The sequence below is a fragment of the Triturus cristatus genome, chromosome 9 (assembly GCF_964204655.1).
Source record: "Triturus cristatus chromosome 9, aTriCri1.1, whole genome shotgun sequence".
In the NCBI taxonomy this organism is placed as follows: domain Eukaryota; kingdom Metazoa; phylum Chordata; class Amphibia; order Caudata; family Salamandridae; genus Triturus; species Triturus cristatus.
The window spans coordinates 41,492,263-41,507,954 of NC_140592.1; the positions used below are offsets into that span (position 1 = coordinate 41,492,263).

At 44.5% G+C, this 15,692-nt stretch overlaps 1 protein-coding gene across 1 annotated transcript in view; it reads left to right on the top strand.

Moving 5' to 3' along the window:
* The first annotated feature begins 505 nt into the window (after positions 1 to 505).
* The window catches only part of DALRD3 (DALR anticodon binding domain containing 3), a 177,799-nt gene continuing 162,612 nt past the window's right edge, over positions 506 to 15,692 (top strand). The window contains exons 1-2 of the mRNA XM_085624347.1: positions 506 to 1,963; positions 14,048 to 14,352. Coding sequence (XP_085480473.1) covers positions 1,763 to 1,963; positions 14,048 to 14,352 — 506 coding nt within the window. The 5' untranslated portion in view covers positions 506 to 1,762. The remainder of the gene's footprint in view (positions 1,964 to 14,047; positions 14,353 to 15,692) is intronic.

The window sequence follows — 15,692 nt, forward strand, 5'->3', positions numbered from 1 at the left end:
TTGTTTAATTGGCTGCTGTGTTTTGCAGTAAAGCAAAGAGAAGCATAATCCTCGCCTCCGTGTCCTTAATAGAATTGAAAATTCTTTGTCACGCTTGCTAGACAATTTTTCATTCTGATCACTGAAACTGACAGTGTTATTTACTTTCTTCGGATTTCAAAATGGCTGCACGCAATGTTGCGTTCTTCGTCATCACCTGAGCTGAACTGCTGACCTGAATTCTTTGAGGAATGTCCTCCGCTTTCTTGCGTAGTACGTCACTCCGTATTAGCATATGTTGTGACGTTGTGCCCAGCTGACAGTTGAAGAGTTTGTTAAACTGTCACTTGCCTGTGAGGTGATTCTCCCACAACGTGTACTTTTTTCCCGTAGACTACTGGCTAGTGAAGGCAGAGCTGTAGATTACCGTATGTTTCTCCATACAGTCTTAGTATATGTATGCTGGTTCAAACTGTTCGCTCTTTATATTTTTAAATTCTTCCTTCTTAATTTTTTTTTTCCACGCATGTATAGTATTAAAATTTCTATTTTCACGAACCTTTTTTTCTGTGGTCTTCTTACTCCCCAGCTGCAGAATTCCTTACATTCTTGTTCATATCCCGTTAGTTTCTCTGTTTGTCCGTGTACTTTTTCTTTGTAAGGTTAGAATTTCGTCGGTTAAAAATGTTCCTTATATCTGTGTATTCCGACTGTGGGTTCCAGTGTTGGCGCTCGTCGCCACTTTGTAAAGAACAAAGTAGTCGGAGGTAGTTGATTGAAGCAAGTTCTTTATTCGATTCGCCAACACAGCTCCGAACGTGGAGCGCAAGTCACTGCAGCTGCTTCAGGATCACCAGCTGTCAACTGTCAACTGACAGCTGGTGAGGTAAACAGCGATACAGTGTCCTCGCAGGGACACATGTACACGCAATCTACTACGGTGTCCGCAGGGGGCCACACGTATAAAACATAACACAGAGCAATGTATTATCCTCACAGACTTACATTGAAGTGGGGCCGATTTCAGGTGGGAGAAGCAAAATAAACAGTAATTTTTGCTTTACATCAGGAGGCTGCCGCCTGAATCGGGTCCGTTGGCATGTATGCCACTGTCATCCAAACTGCTTGTCCGTATTTCTTGCCCTAACTGCACCCTCGGGGCAGCAGTAGGTATGGCAGACACTGGAAGGACAACATTTCAATACTAACTCCAGTCTTAGAAGAATATTTGGGGAAAGAGCAACTTTCCCCCTAATATTCCAGGAGGCTTATATAGTATTCCAACTCCAGTTCTAGAATATTTTGGGGAAATTTACAAATTGCCCACATATTTTTAGGAATGGTTGAAAAGTAAATAATTTTGAATGGCATAAAATACTGCCCTGAAAGTGCAGCTCAGGGCAAAAAAACTAGATTTATCGTTCCAGCTTCCCTCTGGATGGACCGGTAAAACAGTCTGTTCTCTATGTCTATTTCTGAGGTGAGCCGCTCTATCATATTTCTTGTCTCTCTGGTAAGCGGCTGTAGCTTCAATCTCGTCTCCGTCAGCATTGGCAACCTGAGACTCCGTTGTGTGAGACGCTCTAGCCTCCCCCCGGGCTCTATTCGCTCTGGTTGTCCTGAGAGACAGTTGGTTGACGCTCTAGCCTCTTCCTGGCTCTATCCGCTTGGGCACCGTCAGACTCTATGGTTGAGCCGCTCTAGCCTCTCAGGTCTATAGTTACCGGTTCCACTATCCTCAGTCGTACGGCTGCAGCTCCCGGGCCACCGGGGGACTGTTATAATGGAGTCGGTGGACGGAAACCCGCTTCACCAGGGCCTCCGGGTGTCAGATACGCTCCGGGCGCTCAGCCTCGCATTACGTCCTGGTAGCGCCTCTCCAGTGCCCGGCATGTGGTTCAAGGAGAGCAGCGCCAAGAATCTGCGGCACCGGGACTTCCTGGCACCCAGGGCGGCCCTCAGCAAGCTTTACCAGCGTGGGGAGGTACGGGGCGGGTAGACATGAAGTGAACCCCACGAGCTCGTCCACTCCATCACCTTCCCCGAATCTTTGATTTAGTATTCAGCCACCATTTATCCACCAAGTTACTCAGTCCTCCCACCAATCCTTCTATCCAAGCACCCGTTTAATTTATCCACCCAGTTACTCAGTCCTCCCACCAAACCTTCTATACAAGCACCCGTTTATTCACCTGTTGTGTCCACCCATTAATTTATCCTCCACTTTGCTACATCATTTATTTACTCCTCCATTGATCCATTTGCGTATCCACCTATGCGTTTATGTATATATCCTTTCGTGCGTACACACATAAGGTTACCTTCTCATTGCCATGACTTGAGAGTGGCTGCGACTGTTTGCACCGCTTGATCTTTTATTTATTAACGACTCTACCATGCGTTCAGCTTCTCAGTTCGCCTGGTCTCCTGTCTGTTCACTCACTGAACCAATAAATCGTCTGTACTCTTAGTAATACAGCGGTCCTCTTGTTAATGAAGCTGTTTGATCTCACATTAAGCCACCCATTTCGCGTATTCGTTCTTTTGATCATTGATGAATTCACCCATCGTTCATGTCTGCCTTTGTTTACATGCCTCTTTCCTTATCGATCTCTCCCCTACCATCTTTCGACCCACCTATTCCCACTTCTCCCCCTGCACCCACACCCGTTTAGCGGTACATCTCTTACGTTCCCTCATTAAATCGTCACAACCCTGCTTCAAACGTGTGTTCATCGATTCCCTCATTTATCCGTCTATGTACTTCGCCAAGCACTTATCCCTTTTTTTGTCTGCTATTCGTTCCTGCCCTCAGCAGCAATATTAGCCGTTCGTCCATGGCACGTTTTCAATGACTTTCCTCGCAAGTTAAGTGTTACTGGGAGGTTCAATCACCACGAATATTACAAACGAGGCTGCTCGCTTTTCCTGGAGCCCTGCAAAAGAAGAATAGTGTTTTTGAGTCGGAGACGGGTTCACACATTTTGTGAATTCGACCCTGATTATCGAACACCCCAGGCACTGCATAAAAGTTACTTCCCTTTGATTTCGGAAAGATGCTTAGCATGTTCGCTGCGCGCACCTTCATTGCCACTGGTTGTATGAACGACTTCGGAAAGAGGTCCCCGTAAGCTTCAGCATTTTCATATACATCTGACTCCTGTCTCCTTTGAGTCGGGAGGCATTTCCTTAAATCCAGGTGTGTTTAGAGACTCGAACAATACATGCTCGGCATGTGTGTGAAGGGTTAAGGACATCAGATTTGTTACTGAAATAATGCAGGCGGCGCGGAGTGAGCAAGTATGTGAAGGGTCTGTTCAAGTCATTTCATGAATGACAATCATGATAGTCCAACGTTGGGAGTGCTGTTTCTGTCTAGAGTTGTGTAAAGGGATGTAAACTACATTCTAAAGCTCCATACTTTTTGCTGTGGGTGTCCTGCATCCAGAATTCGTAGCTTTAGAGGGATTCTGGGTTTTGTGTAGGGACCTAATTGACAGTGGCCATGGGAGGGGGTGAGTTGGCCACCTCAACGGATATGTAGGTGACAGATATGCGCATATTGCCCGTGCTGGGCATTTCTCTGCGGTAGCTGTAAGCCCTTGACTGTGCCGCACCTACTTTGCACACCAGGTTGTATGCACGCCCAGTGCAATTTAGGGTATCGTTCTTGCACAGGAAGCCCACTATTAGTGGCTGGCTAGAGCTCTCACCACTACTCCGCTACCATTTAGTGAGATCGGCATTGCCCACCTAGTCGAGAGGATTGTTTATTTTATTTTGGGGTTTTGTATATTGCCCTGTATCCGCAACGGAGCCTTCAGGTGCTATAAATGCTTTAGTAACTAAGGAGTAAAGCCAGCTGGTGGGTGAAAAGCCATGTTTTCAATCTTGGTTGCAAAACCTCCCTCTTTGCGTGTCTCTGTCTTGATTGTGTATGGGAAGTAAAGGGTTCAGTGGCTTACAAACAAAACTGCTGTGCTGCACTCCCTCCTTATGGACTTGCCTCTCACCAGTGTTTCGCTAAAAGCAGCGTCAGTAAAAGACTCTTTGTTTAGCATCTAAGAGAGTGTTCGTTCTTTGTCTTCCTTGCAACAGCCTCGAGCAGCTGTTCTCAATGACAGAAGTAGTTTTAGAAAACACCAATGTTCCATTTCCACGAATGGTTCTGTTAAGGTCAAACGTAAAAATTACTGCGTGCCTATGAAAGGGCAGGTTGGTAAACCTCAATAAAGATTTGTTACCAGTGCGCCTTACTCCTTCCAGTTGTGATTTTAAAACCTCACAGCCATAATCCTCCCCGAAGGGCAGCACAAAGAACCCAGACTCTTTGAGGGCTCTTTGTCTGGCAAACAGGAATACACCCGGGCCCTCTAGCCCATAACCCTATGTACACGAGGATCCTCTGACTTAGAACGCAATTATGTAAGTGCCCTCTCCCCAGAAACCAAACTACACTGGTGGGGCTGGAACACTTTTCAGAGTGGGGCTACTGCCATCAGTGTTGCATCACTGAAGTCATAGGGACTATCAAAAACCCAAGCATCGCTCAAAGATGTGTAGCAAACGAGCCACACAATTCAGCAGGAGAGTGTTAAGGGTGTGCTATGTAGCCAGTGGTGCATTTTGGAGCACACTGTTGCATATATATTACTATAGCATGGTGTGGGGCATTCATTTTCAGACAGCACATTTTCCATTCAAATGGCCATTACATTTGCAAAGAATTTCAGTTGTATTGGTTGTATTGATGAAACTATATATTTTCCTCAAATATTTATTATCTGCAAACACCAAGTAAAGTATCTTTGTATTACAATCTTTGTTTTAAACACATTTCGGAATTACAAAAATGTGCTTAATTTGCACTTTCCTCACTGGTGATATATTTTGAAATATTTGTACAGTTCATTAACATGTATTTACATTTTGTTATTTACTAGAAAAAAATATATATCATACAGCCTTTCCCCTTCATACTATGTATACACCCCAGTAAGATTGGCACACTTTACCAAATCCCCTCACTTTGCAGTCGAAGAAAGAAAAGTAAACTCCATGTTAAAAGTAAATACATTTGTCGGAAGACTTCGCCTGACATTTAACCTCTGTCTTTGAGCACACAGCACATGTGACAAGATGAGCATAAATTGAAAGGTATCTTTATTACTGTTCACATTCTGAACTCCAGTATGGTTATTTTTGGGTGCTGCGGCACTCTCCTCGCGCGTCTATGAAATACACCATTACCCTCTGACCCACTAGTGAATGTCTCTTCAGTAGAATTATACTGTCTGTAGACTTTGTGGAAGAAACATTTTACTTGAGGTGACACAATAAATTCTCTCTTACTCAGTGGAAGATTTAACATAGCTTTGTTGGTATATTTTGTGGTGGTGTGTGCCTAGAAGGAAAGTTTTTCTCTTCGTTTTTATCCATACTTTGCAGAATTCCGATAACTGAGCTGCAGTGTTGGGGCACTCTTGAGATGAACAATGTTACTGGAAGCGAAATCTGGTACCTACCAGTTCTACCCTATCCAATGTCAAAGGATCTTACTGGGATTAAAACTTGCTTTTAACGCAGATCTTGAAGGAGTTGCATTACACCTCTTGAATGTCCTCGCTGGGCTTAGGATTCAAATTGAGCCTCCGTCCCATTTTGAGCTATTGTACAGGACAGTCGTGAGATTGCAGAGCTACCAGAGACCAAAAGAGGGTTATTTTTAGCCTCCCCTTACTTTTTGGTCTGGGAGTCAACAAACACATTGATAGTGTACCGACAAACCATTTTTTTTATCCACTACTATGGTGTAGCAAACATGCCAAAAATATATTTGCAATGATTATTCGAGTGTTTGCTAAGGCAAAAAGTAAATGAAAAAACCGAGAAGCAAACAAAAAGCCCAACAGCTTTTATAAAAGATATAGTGGAATAAGGTCTTATTTTCTAATGTACCTCCCCCCCCCCCCCTAGCCACTCCAGGAATGTATTGTGTAAGTGCATCCCTTGGCCATTTTTTCCCAAGTCCGCTGGCAGCAGATTCATATTTAGTGCAGGTCCATCAGAATGCCTCCCTGCCTGGTGGTTCACATGTCTGGCTACAAGCTGAGACATTAGATTTTTAAACTGAACAGTCAATACTTGTTAAAATATGTTTTAAAAGAAGCAACTCGTTTCCAAAACTGTTCTAAAGACTAAGGCTTGAGAATTGTTGACACAGTGCTAGCAGTGAGAATTCTGGCTCCCAGGGGGCCCCGATCATGCATCTGCTAAATAAAAGGAATAACGAATCAATGCATATATGTGAAACTACCAAGTATGCACAGGGCATTGGCACCAGTGTTCTACGCCCCCACCTCTGTTCTGAAAACCAAATGGGAACAAAAGATAGAAGACATTTCCACCAAAGGATGGGGTAAAATATTGAAATGCGCAAAAAGAGTGACTAGAACCCACCGTTTTAAATCTACCCAACTTAATTACCTCTGTTGCACACATTTATGCCTAGCCCGGCTAGCCAACCTTTACCCAGGGCTCCTATCGGAACGCCCTAGATGCCATACGAGGGACACAGACTTCTTGCACATGGCCTGGGACTGCTCCCACATACAGTCCTTGGTAGACTTTTTAACAGATCTGACGGGCAGACACTTGTCCATGATGTTGGCGGAGTGCCTACTGGGTGGATTTACTAGGCCTAAAAAAGCCAAACGGATCTAGATTTCTCGACCTGGCCCTACTTTCGGGCAAGCGTAATATAGTGATTGGCTGGTAGGCCACTACAGCCCCACCGTCTCGAAATGGCTCGCAGAGTTTGTGAAATGGTGCTTCAAGGAAATAAATGTTATGACCTGCATCCACCAACTGTTAGGCAAAGCGACACCGACCACAGAGTGGGACACACTCCTGGGGCTGTAAAGGCCAAATCGGATGAATGACCGCCATAAACCGAGAGGTTGTACACGCACTGGCTAGTGAATGTTTATATCACTAGCAACAGCACACACCATCCTTAAGGGAGAATTCAGATCACTAGGTGATAAATCTGCCCATAAGGTTAGGCGGGGAAAACTGCCAGACACTTAAATGGCTACTAGCCACACTAAGGCTACAAGGGAGGGGATGCAGCTATCTTACAAGCTCACATAGTCCAGTGAAAATGCATTTATTAGAGTGGGAGCCGAGGTTTTTCTGAAACTGGATGTGCAACTTTGTCTGGTGTGTTCCACGATTGTTATAATTTATGTTTTGATGTATCTTTATTCGGATTTATTTTAGGCTGACCTCTTAACCGATGATTACGTATCTGTGCAATGTTGCTTGTTTTACCTCATTGAATAGGCAATAAAGAGCTATGGAAAAACAATGTCTACCAACTATCACAGAATATAAAAGTTGTCATAAACTTTATAGAGGTTAAGGATCGTAGGTCACTTACTCCATGCAAAATGATTCCGAGAACTTAAGATACCTTTTCAGAAATGCCCTCTACCACACGCTGCCTGTCTTCTCTCTAGGTGTGTGTGTGTGTCAGTACTACTAGTTTTGTAACATTTTGTTAGATTGCATTTACAGATATCGTATTATGGAAGATAAATGCAAAATGTTGCAGGAAACTGAAAAAGCTATCTTCAAAATCCCAGGCTGAACCAAACTTTTAATGACAAAAGGGCCATATTTGGTTTTCATCACTGTGAGATGGGTCTCTGCATGATGCATTATGCTTGCCATATGCAAAAGAGACTCTCGTTCCTTATGTCTTTTTTAAAGTTCCTTCTAGCTATAGAGCTGGGATAGTGTTTACTTATTTCGGCAGTTTATGGAGTTCTGGAGGGGGGAGAGTTGGAATATACTCAGATGCTTTGGGTGGATATAAAGTGGCCATTCTTCGATCCCGGCAAAAACAACAGTTGATGGACAGAATGCAGAATAATGTCATACATTCACCCCAGTACAGAGATCTGGGCCTAAATCCACCGTTTTTTTTGCTAATCATGCTATTCCAGTTTGAACCCAGCCATATGCAAACCCCGAAACCGGTCCTAGGATGCTTGATTCCGGTCCAGGGAAGACATGGCTTGGCAGTTCGGGCTGGACTATTCCCATGAGGCACAGAGTCAAGACTGATTTGCATATGGCTATGTCTGAACTGGGGTGGCGTGGTGAGCAAAATAACGATGGATTAAACCCAGATCTGTGACTGGGGGTGAATGTTTTGCCAATGTGCAACATTCCGTCCATGATCTTGTGTGTTTTGTCATTCTTCGATCCCTCCCATGATAATGCTGGACTTAATTGTAAGCCTGTGTGAAAAGATTGTTTGTTTTGCAAGTTAACAGTTGGTTCCACGCCACAGGGATGCCGCAATCAAGTCCTGGAATGTCATTTAAAAATAACCTCAGCCAAGATAGCCTTGATTCAAAACACCTGGACCAGTTCAACCAACACACTTGAAAACAATGGTTTGTAGGAGGAAATGTCTAGGTTGGAAAAGAGTGAAGAGACAGTGGCAGCGCAGTTGCTTATCCTCCCTCCCACCTTTTACCTGTCCCATGCAGCACTCAGCCAGGAACTCATCCCAACATATTAAACGTTTATTGAAAGAAGGACTCCACCAGACAGGTGCAAATTACACAACAATTAATACCCTTCAGCAAAACCCTCTGCTTACTCCACTTATTTGAGCCCCACCGGCTAGAGAGTGGAAAGAGCGAGGCTCGGGGCACCTGAATGTTGTCATGTCTTATAGCATGATCTATAGTTGCTGAACTTGTCCAGTTGGAAATCTACCACTGCTTTTAATATTGACCCCTAGTTTTGCTAGTTGCTACTCTAAGGTCTGCCCTTTTACATAAAGCAGTGGCGTTGTAAATCTGGATCAGGCTTTTCCTTTTCAGTGCCTCAGTCTACAAGTCTAGGAATATAGATTTGTTATGTTCTTATGGACTGATCTGTCTTCAAGACCACTGTATTGTTCGTCTCCTTGTGGCTTGCTAGCCTAGTACGGGCTACACTAGTGTCTCACTACTTTCCGAATGCCTGCTAGAACACTACTGGCGCCAAGTGTTTATGAAATGTTTTGTTGAAATGTCCACCAAGAAACGCCTCAGATCTGTAACTTTGACTGCTGGGGAGAGCCGTAACACACCCTTAGATTGGCTTTCTTCAATTTCTAGCAACTCAGCTTGAACTTCCATATGGAATATGGTGCCTGTCCGTTTGCAGACTGCAGTCCATTTACGCCACTATTTCTCCTTTTATGGATAAGAAGCTGTTCACCACCATTATGGTTGCAGCTGCACCCACGCTAGCGTCTGATCGGCAAAGTCTTTCTGTGAGCAGCGGTGTCTTACTCCTGGATTTCCTGGTGTAAGAAATGTAGATTTGTTTTCAAAAGCCCTCGTAGTGAGTTTTATAGTTTCAAGCTTGATATTTTACCCTGGGGGTCTGCTATTACAGCCTAATATGGAGGACTTAAAGGTCTGTTGTACTAGGTATTGAACTCCTAGCATGCTTCTCAGTAGGAGAACACGCAAGAACAGCACTCTTGTTTTCGTGTGACAAGATATTTGAAAGTAAGTCTAGTATTCCGATGACCAGGTATCTTTAGCAGTTAGGGCCTGATTACGATAGCGGGGAACCCACCACCGGCAGGCTGCTGGTGGCGGGTTCACCGCCATCGTGAGGCCAATTACCGCCCGCCAGATTGTGATGGTGGGCAGATAGCCCGACCGCCACGGGCCAGACAGAAACAATCCTTACGATTGCCTGTCGGACAGCCCGGCATCCTCACATTGGTGGTGATGCCTAGCAGGCACCATCAGCCAGATTTGGATGCTGGATCCCCGCCAGCCTTTCCATGGTGGTTCACCCGCCATGGAAAGGCTGCTGGGATTGACTTTGGGGGCCCATTGCGGCCCCCCTTGGGCAGGGTAAGTTTTTATTTGCACTTGGGGGGCACATTCCCCTGCCCATGTGGCAGGCACCGCATGTTGCCTGCCACGTAGTGTGGGGGAAAGCAAAACCTGCCTTTTTAGCATTGAGGCGGGTGCTGCGGCCAGCAGCACCCATGCCTTTTGCGGCCGCCGTGTATTATCATATGTGGTACAGCCGCCTTATAGGCAGGCGATCCCCATCACCAGGACGATGGCGGACGGATAGAGGTCCGTCCGTCATCGTAATCAGCCCCTTAGTGTCTTTTTCCATCGCTACACAAGTATATTGTTAGTCTTTCACAAAAACCTTCCCCGTTTTCTGGTATTTTAAGTCAATAAGATGCTGTGTGTAAGCATTCTCTTTACTTACGTTTCATTGTCTTTAGAGATTTTCAGAGGAGTTCAGCTTTTCAAAGTTCCTTACCTTTGAGTGTTTCATGTAGTAACAGTCACATGCCTTCATTGGAAGGCATGGGTGCTGTTACTTGACATCAGACATCAGGTCACTGGAAGCTGGACCAGTCTATATTCTTAGACCAAAATCTTAGTTTTGGCTAGAGTAGGAAGCAATCTGTCAACAGGTATTCAATCGTATTGTGCCATCATGAACGTAATCAATATTTCACAAAAAAGGTGGACAATCCTGGTGGGAATAAAATCCCTATAACTAATAGGTGGTGCATCTGTGTGTGTAGAGAAGGTAAACGCTATACAATATAAACCCCCAGATAAAATACCATTTACATTAAAAAAGCACACACAACTAAAAGGGAGAAACAAAGGTCAGACCAAACAATGGAGGCTCTTAATTCCTTTATCATAAATAACCAAAAGCTTTTGGGGAAAATTGTGGCAAGTGATGTAATATCACAACTTCTGTATGATAAACGCTGTAACAGAAAATATTATTGAATACTTCTTCCCCTCCCCATTGATGATCCTCTGAGTTTAGCGTCAGACAGGATATTATCAGGCGATCCCCAGATTTCTCCTTTTGAACTTCATGGACTTGGGGCAGCTCTAGATTTCCATCGTCTTATGGTTCCACTGGTTTTATGCCCTTGATTCAAGGATCTGAGGACCATATTTAGTGATGACTGGAAAGATGAAGCCCTGCCTACATGATTAGGCGCAGACATTGCACCAAGCTTACCTTGTAAGTTCTACCTGATTTCTCCTTTTCGTTAATTTGCCACGATACTTGGCAAGCTTGTACTACAGTGCGAAGAATTATAAATATACTCTCTCCCCATCCACAAGGGTGGGGTGGTATGAAGACGGTCTTTAACGAATATGACTGTAAATAGTCACTCTAACAGCCCAATTCTCTATTAATCACCTGACTGACTCCAGACAGCGTTCAACCACGTAGATAACTTAAGCATTGTCAAAGCCAATAGGTCTCATCTACCAGCAAGCTAATTGCTTTGTCTGTCTTTTAGCCGTGTTGTACAGCACAGTGAATAACAGAGGGTGGGAGGGGGCAAGCAGAAGAACAACAGAGGCTGGGTGGGTGTAGGGGGCAGGCAACAACACAGGCCACAATTCAAGGTGTTAGGGCGGGTGGGAGCAAGGAACAAGATGGGCAACACCAGAAGAGGGAGGGAGGGTGGGTGTAACAAGAAACAGCACAGACAACAACAGAGGGAGCGTGTATGGGGGCATTCAACTCGGATGCTGGAGGGCAGGCAGGTGTAGGTAAGCAACATGGACTAGCATAGTCTTAAGGTTCCACTGCTTTTATGCCCTTGATTCAAGCATCTGGGGGCCATAGTTTGTGAGGACTAGAAAGATTAAGGCCTGCTTACATGATTAGGTATAGACATTGCTGACATCTTTTGTATTGAACACTTTTTGGTATATGTAGCATTTTAAGAGACTGAATATCCTCTTTGGTTTTATTCCTAGAGCTTGGTGCAGTGGTTAGACCCGAGTATCATAAGTCTACTAAACAGGAGGAGGGTGGGCGTACACTGCCTCACATCCCAGCACTCAGTTTGCCCCGAAGCATCATAGTAAATGCAGTGCATGATAACACTTGCTTCGTGACAGGCTTTAGTTTTTCACCCATGTTGGTGCAGCCTGTGCTGTGTATCTCTAGACACGTGTTTCTGGATAGTTGTCCTTCTTCAGTAAAGAGCAGCACATTCTTTTTGGGGGTGGGCGCAGTGTGCAAAAAACCAGCAGCATCTGTCCACAACTTTGGGGATGACCATACAAAAAGAGGCATTTCTTTACAAATGTCAGTGATGCTAAGTTGCACACATTGGACATTCATTCATGGTCATTCATTTGCTAGTCCAGACTGGCTGTAAGTGATTTTTTTACTTACTCAACCCCTTGTCCTTGCCATCTGACTCTCCTTCATGTGCCATGCTGCTCCTTTAGTGTGCTGTTCTGCCTACTTTGTGCTCGGTGACTATTTTTGTATCCACTTCTGTTAACTTTCTGGTCTCTACTTTGCGCCTCCAGCGAGTTGTTCATTTTTGTACACAATGAGCTTTGATGGCATCTCCTATCCTCATATTCATCATACATTCAAAAACTGCCTTTTAGTCTTGTCAGTTTGCAGCTGTTAATCTTTTAATCATCGCCCGGAAGTTCTCTAATCAATGTAATCTTTGTTTTTCACTCGTGCGCATGTGTGGTTTACACAAACATTTCAGGGTATGTAGCAAAATTACTCTAATGAACTGCACATGTACAGTCAGATCACCAATCTAAGAAGAAAAACATTGGTTTATATATTGAAAACGGGTAAAAGAAAAATAAAGAACAGTTATTGAAATTAATTGGAAGCGATTTCACTCACTGTTCTTAACTAGACAGCAGAGCATGTAATGGCGAAGCAGTCTACACAGCCAGCATGCATTTCAGTACAATGATGTTACTTTAAGTGTTTTTATTTTGTAAATCCCCCTAGTGTTGTGACTCTTCCAACCATGAGCTCAGACACACAAGATGTGAGCATTTTCTTCGCTGCCCAGGTACCTTTCATTTTAAAACGGTCCTAATCCATGGTCTCCTGAAATTCCCGTGGAGCTGCCACAGTGAACGTCAGACAGCAGGACAGTGCCTGCAACCTCCTTTCTCTTGCCTGAGCCTGTGTCGGAAGCTGGTCAAAGGTAGTCTTTTATAGAGCAAGTCTAAATGTTATCCTTTGATGGCTCAGATGCAGAAACCTCATTCTGTGTCAGTCTTTACGCTTCGATTGGAAATCCCAGTAGGTTCCAAGTGCCCCACTTTCATCTCCTTCTCAGGGGTAGATCGGAGCTCTGCCTTTATATTTCTTCAGTTGAGGAACAACACTCCTTTTAGGCTTTCTCAGAAATGAATGTATGTACTTATGCGTGCATTGATACACTGCTCATCCAGCCACTCTTTGGTTCACAGACAGATCATGCCTGCCTCCAACTGCTCGTTGAAGGACTTTGACATTCATTTCAACGTTTGGCCCACGTTTCTTATTTACATTTTCAGCTTACATTTTCTCCGATCAGTTCTCTTGAGTCATGATTAATTCATTTTTTCCTTTCAACTAGTCACACACATTTATTCTCAGAAATGTTATCGCATCATGCACTGTACACCCGTCAGCCAGTAATTCAGATATCCCAGTTTTCGAGCAATTTAGTCTGTCACCCTATTTACACCGAATTTGTGTTATCTAACAATATATATTTAAAAAAAAAATCTGTTCAGTCAATATCTCACCTGTTCGCTTATGCAGTCATTTGCCTAGCCAATTAGGTCTTCATCAAGACATCAGTACATTTTTACATCCATTTACTCTTTTTTTTTTTGTGTATGAATTATTTTTATTGATATAAATTGAGTACTTTAAAACAACAGCAAATAGAGTGATATGCAGGTCCACCATGGGCCCATATTGAGATACAAATGTTGATTGCAATACATGCACCAATAACAAACAATGCTAATATATAAGAACGGGAGAAAAAGAAAGAAAGGGATGAGAAAATAAGCTATAGAAAGAGGAAAGTTGCTGTGATCTTTTTATTGAAGCAACTAGATGTCCATTCCGAGCATCCCCTGTCCATTCAAATCATTGCCTGCTTGTTCACGTAACTGGCTGTTTACTCATGTAACTTTTCATGGTTTTCCCACAGGTTCCTGAAGAGGACGTCAAATGTATTTCATCCATCCAAGGTGCTGGCGTGCTACCACTTCAAAGCTGTGAGCTCTCAGACTTTGGCCTGGCAGTGCGGCTGGAAAGGAGTTTGGTGTTTGAGCAGGTGCTGGGCCACATTCCTCACTATCTAACACCTCCAGACTCTACTTCGGTCAGCATGAAAAGTGTCATTTTGAATTGTGTCGCTCTACATGGCTGCAAAACCGTGGATGATCTAAGCCTTGGCTGCCTGAGGGCCATCCTGGTGGCTGATCACTTGGTGGAAGTTCTTCGAGGAGCTGGGTAAGAGGCATGCTTTAGGACATAAACTTGTAAGTGTTCTTGGTGATGGTTGGGCGTGATTGAGTGAAGGCATTGTGCATTAAAGTGAATGTGGAGCTTCCAAATGCCCCTTACCTCCCTAGGAGCTTTTCATTTTCAAGCCTTCTGTGTAGGAGTAGAAGCTCTGCGACCAGAGCTACTTGCTATAGTCTGACATTCCTGTGTTAACAGTCTTGGCTGGTGTGGCAAAACATGAAGTTCATTTTGTAGAAGGCTGGCTCGACTAATTACTGGCCGCAGGAGGACTAGACCCATGGCTCTGTCGGCTGAGGTCTTGGTGGACTGGGCTGGGGGTACCTCCGACTGACCCCTATGAGGCTGGGTAAGTTCTTTAAGAGAGTGGCTGGTGTTTGATGTTTTTATCATCAACCACAATTAAGGGTGTGCTTGACGGAAGTTGCGGGGATAGGCCTACCTTACAGACCGGTGATATCAGTGAGATTCTCAAGACTGGTGCAGATTGTTGAGTGTAAAGTTAGATTCATTGATAGTCAATCAGTATGGTTGGCCTCCCCGGGATAGGGAAGGAGTGACCAGCCTTGAACTGCAAGCACCATGGATCCCATGCCCGGCTCAGTGCCTAGCACCGTGCCAAGTGTCAGGTAGACATTATGTAGAGTTCCTCATCCTAACACTAATCTAAAGACACTTTTAGAAACGTCTGGAATACGAGGATGATCTAGTGATGAGAGCGGTTTCACGACTATCCTGCGGCGTGTAAACTCAGCAAGTCGAAGCCGCTCGACTGCCTCCCTCATTCAGCCACACACTGATTGTGGGCAAGTCGCTCACGCTCTTAGGGCCACAGTGCCCTCCTCTGCCAAAATTGGAAGCCCTTTTACTTTTGCAGGCTGTGCGTTTCCAGAATCCCGTCACTTCTGTCTGCTCACTTAGCATGAAATGTGTTCTTTTCTGAGCCAGATGAGAAACCAGTTTGTGGAGGCAGAGAGCCAGGAACATGGCCGTGCCATGCTGGGAAGGCTTGCTGCCCTCAGGGGTGTGTTGTGTGCACCCAGGAGGATGTGGGAGGAGCCAGCCAAGGGCAGCTTACAAAAAGCACCTAGGAATAGATTTCCAGACCCCTTCATATGCGGCCTTCCGAAATAGGAAAGCCACGCCCCCATCTCCTTATTCTGCAAGGTGTAACCTGACCTCTGCTTAGGCGAGGATCAGAAAAATCTGCATTTGTGTTTTAGATTTTATTCTCTTCCAGCAGTGCGGGCATCATAAGCTCTGTAAGGCATGGCACAGGTGTGTAACGAATTTCATCTAAAAGTGAGATGATGCCAAGGTAAATAGAA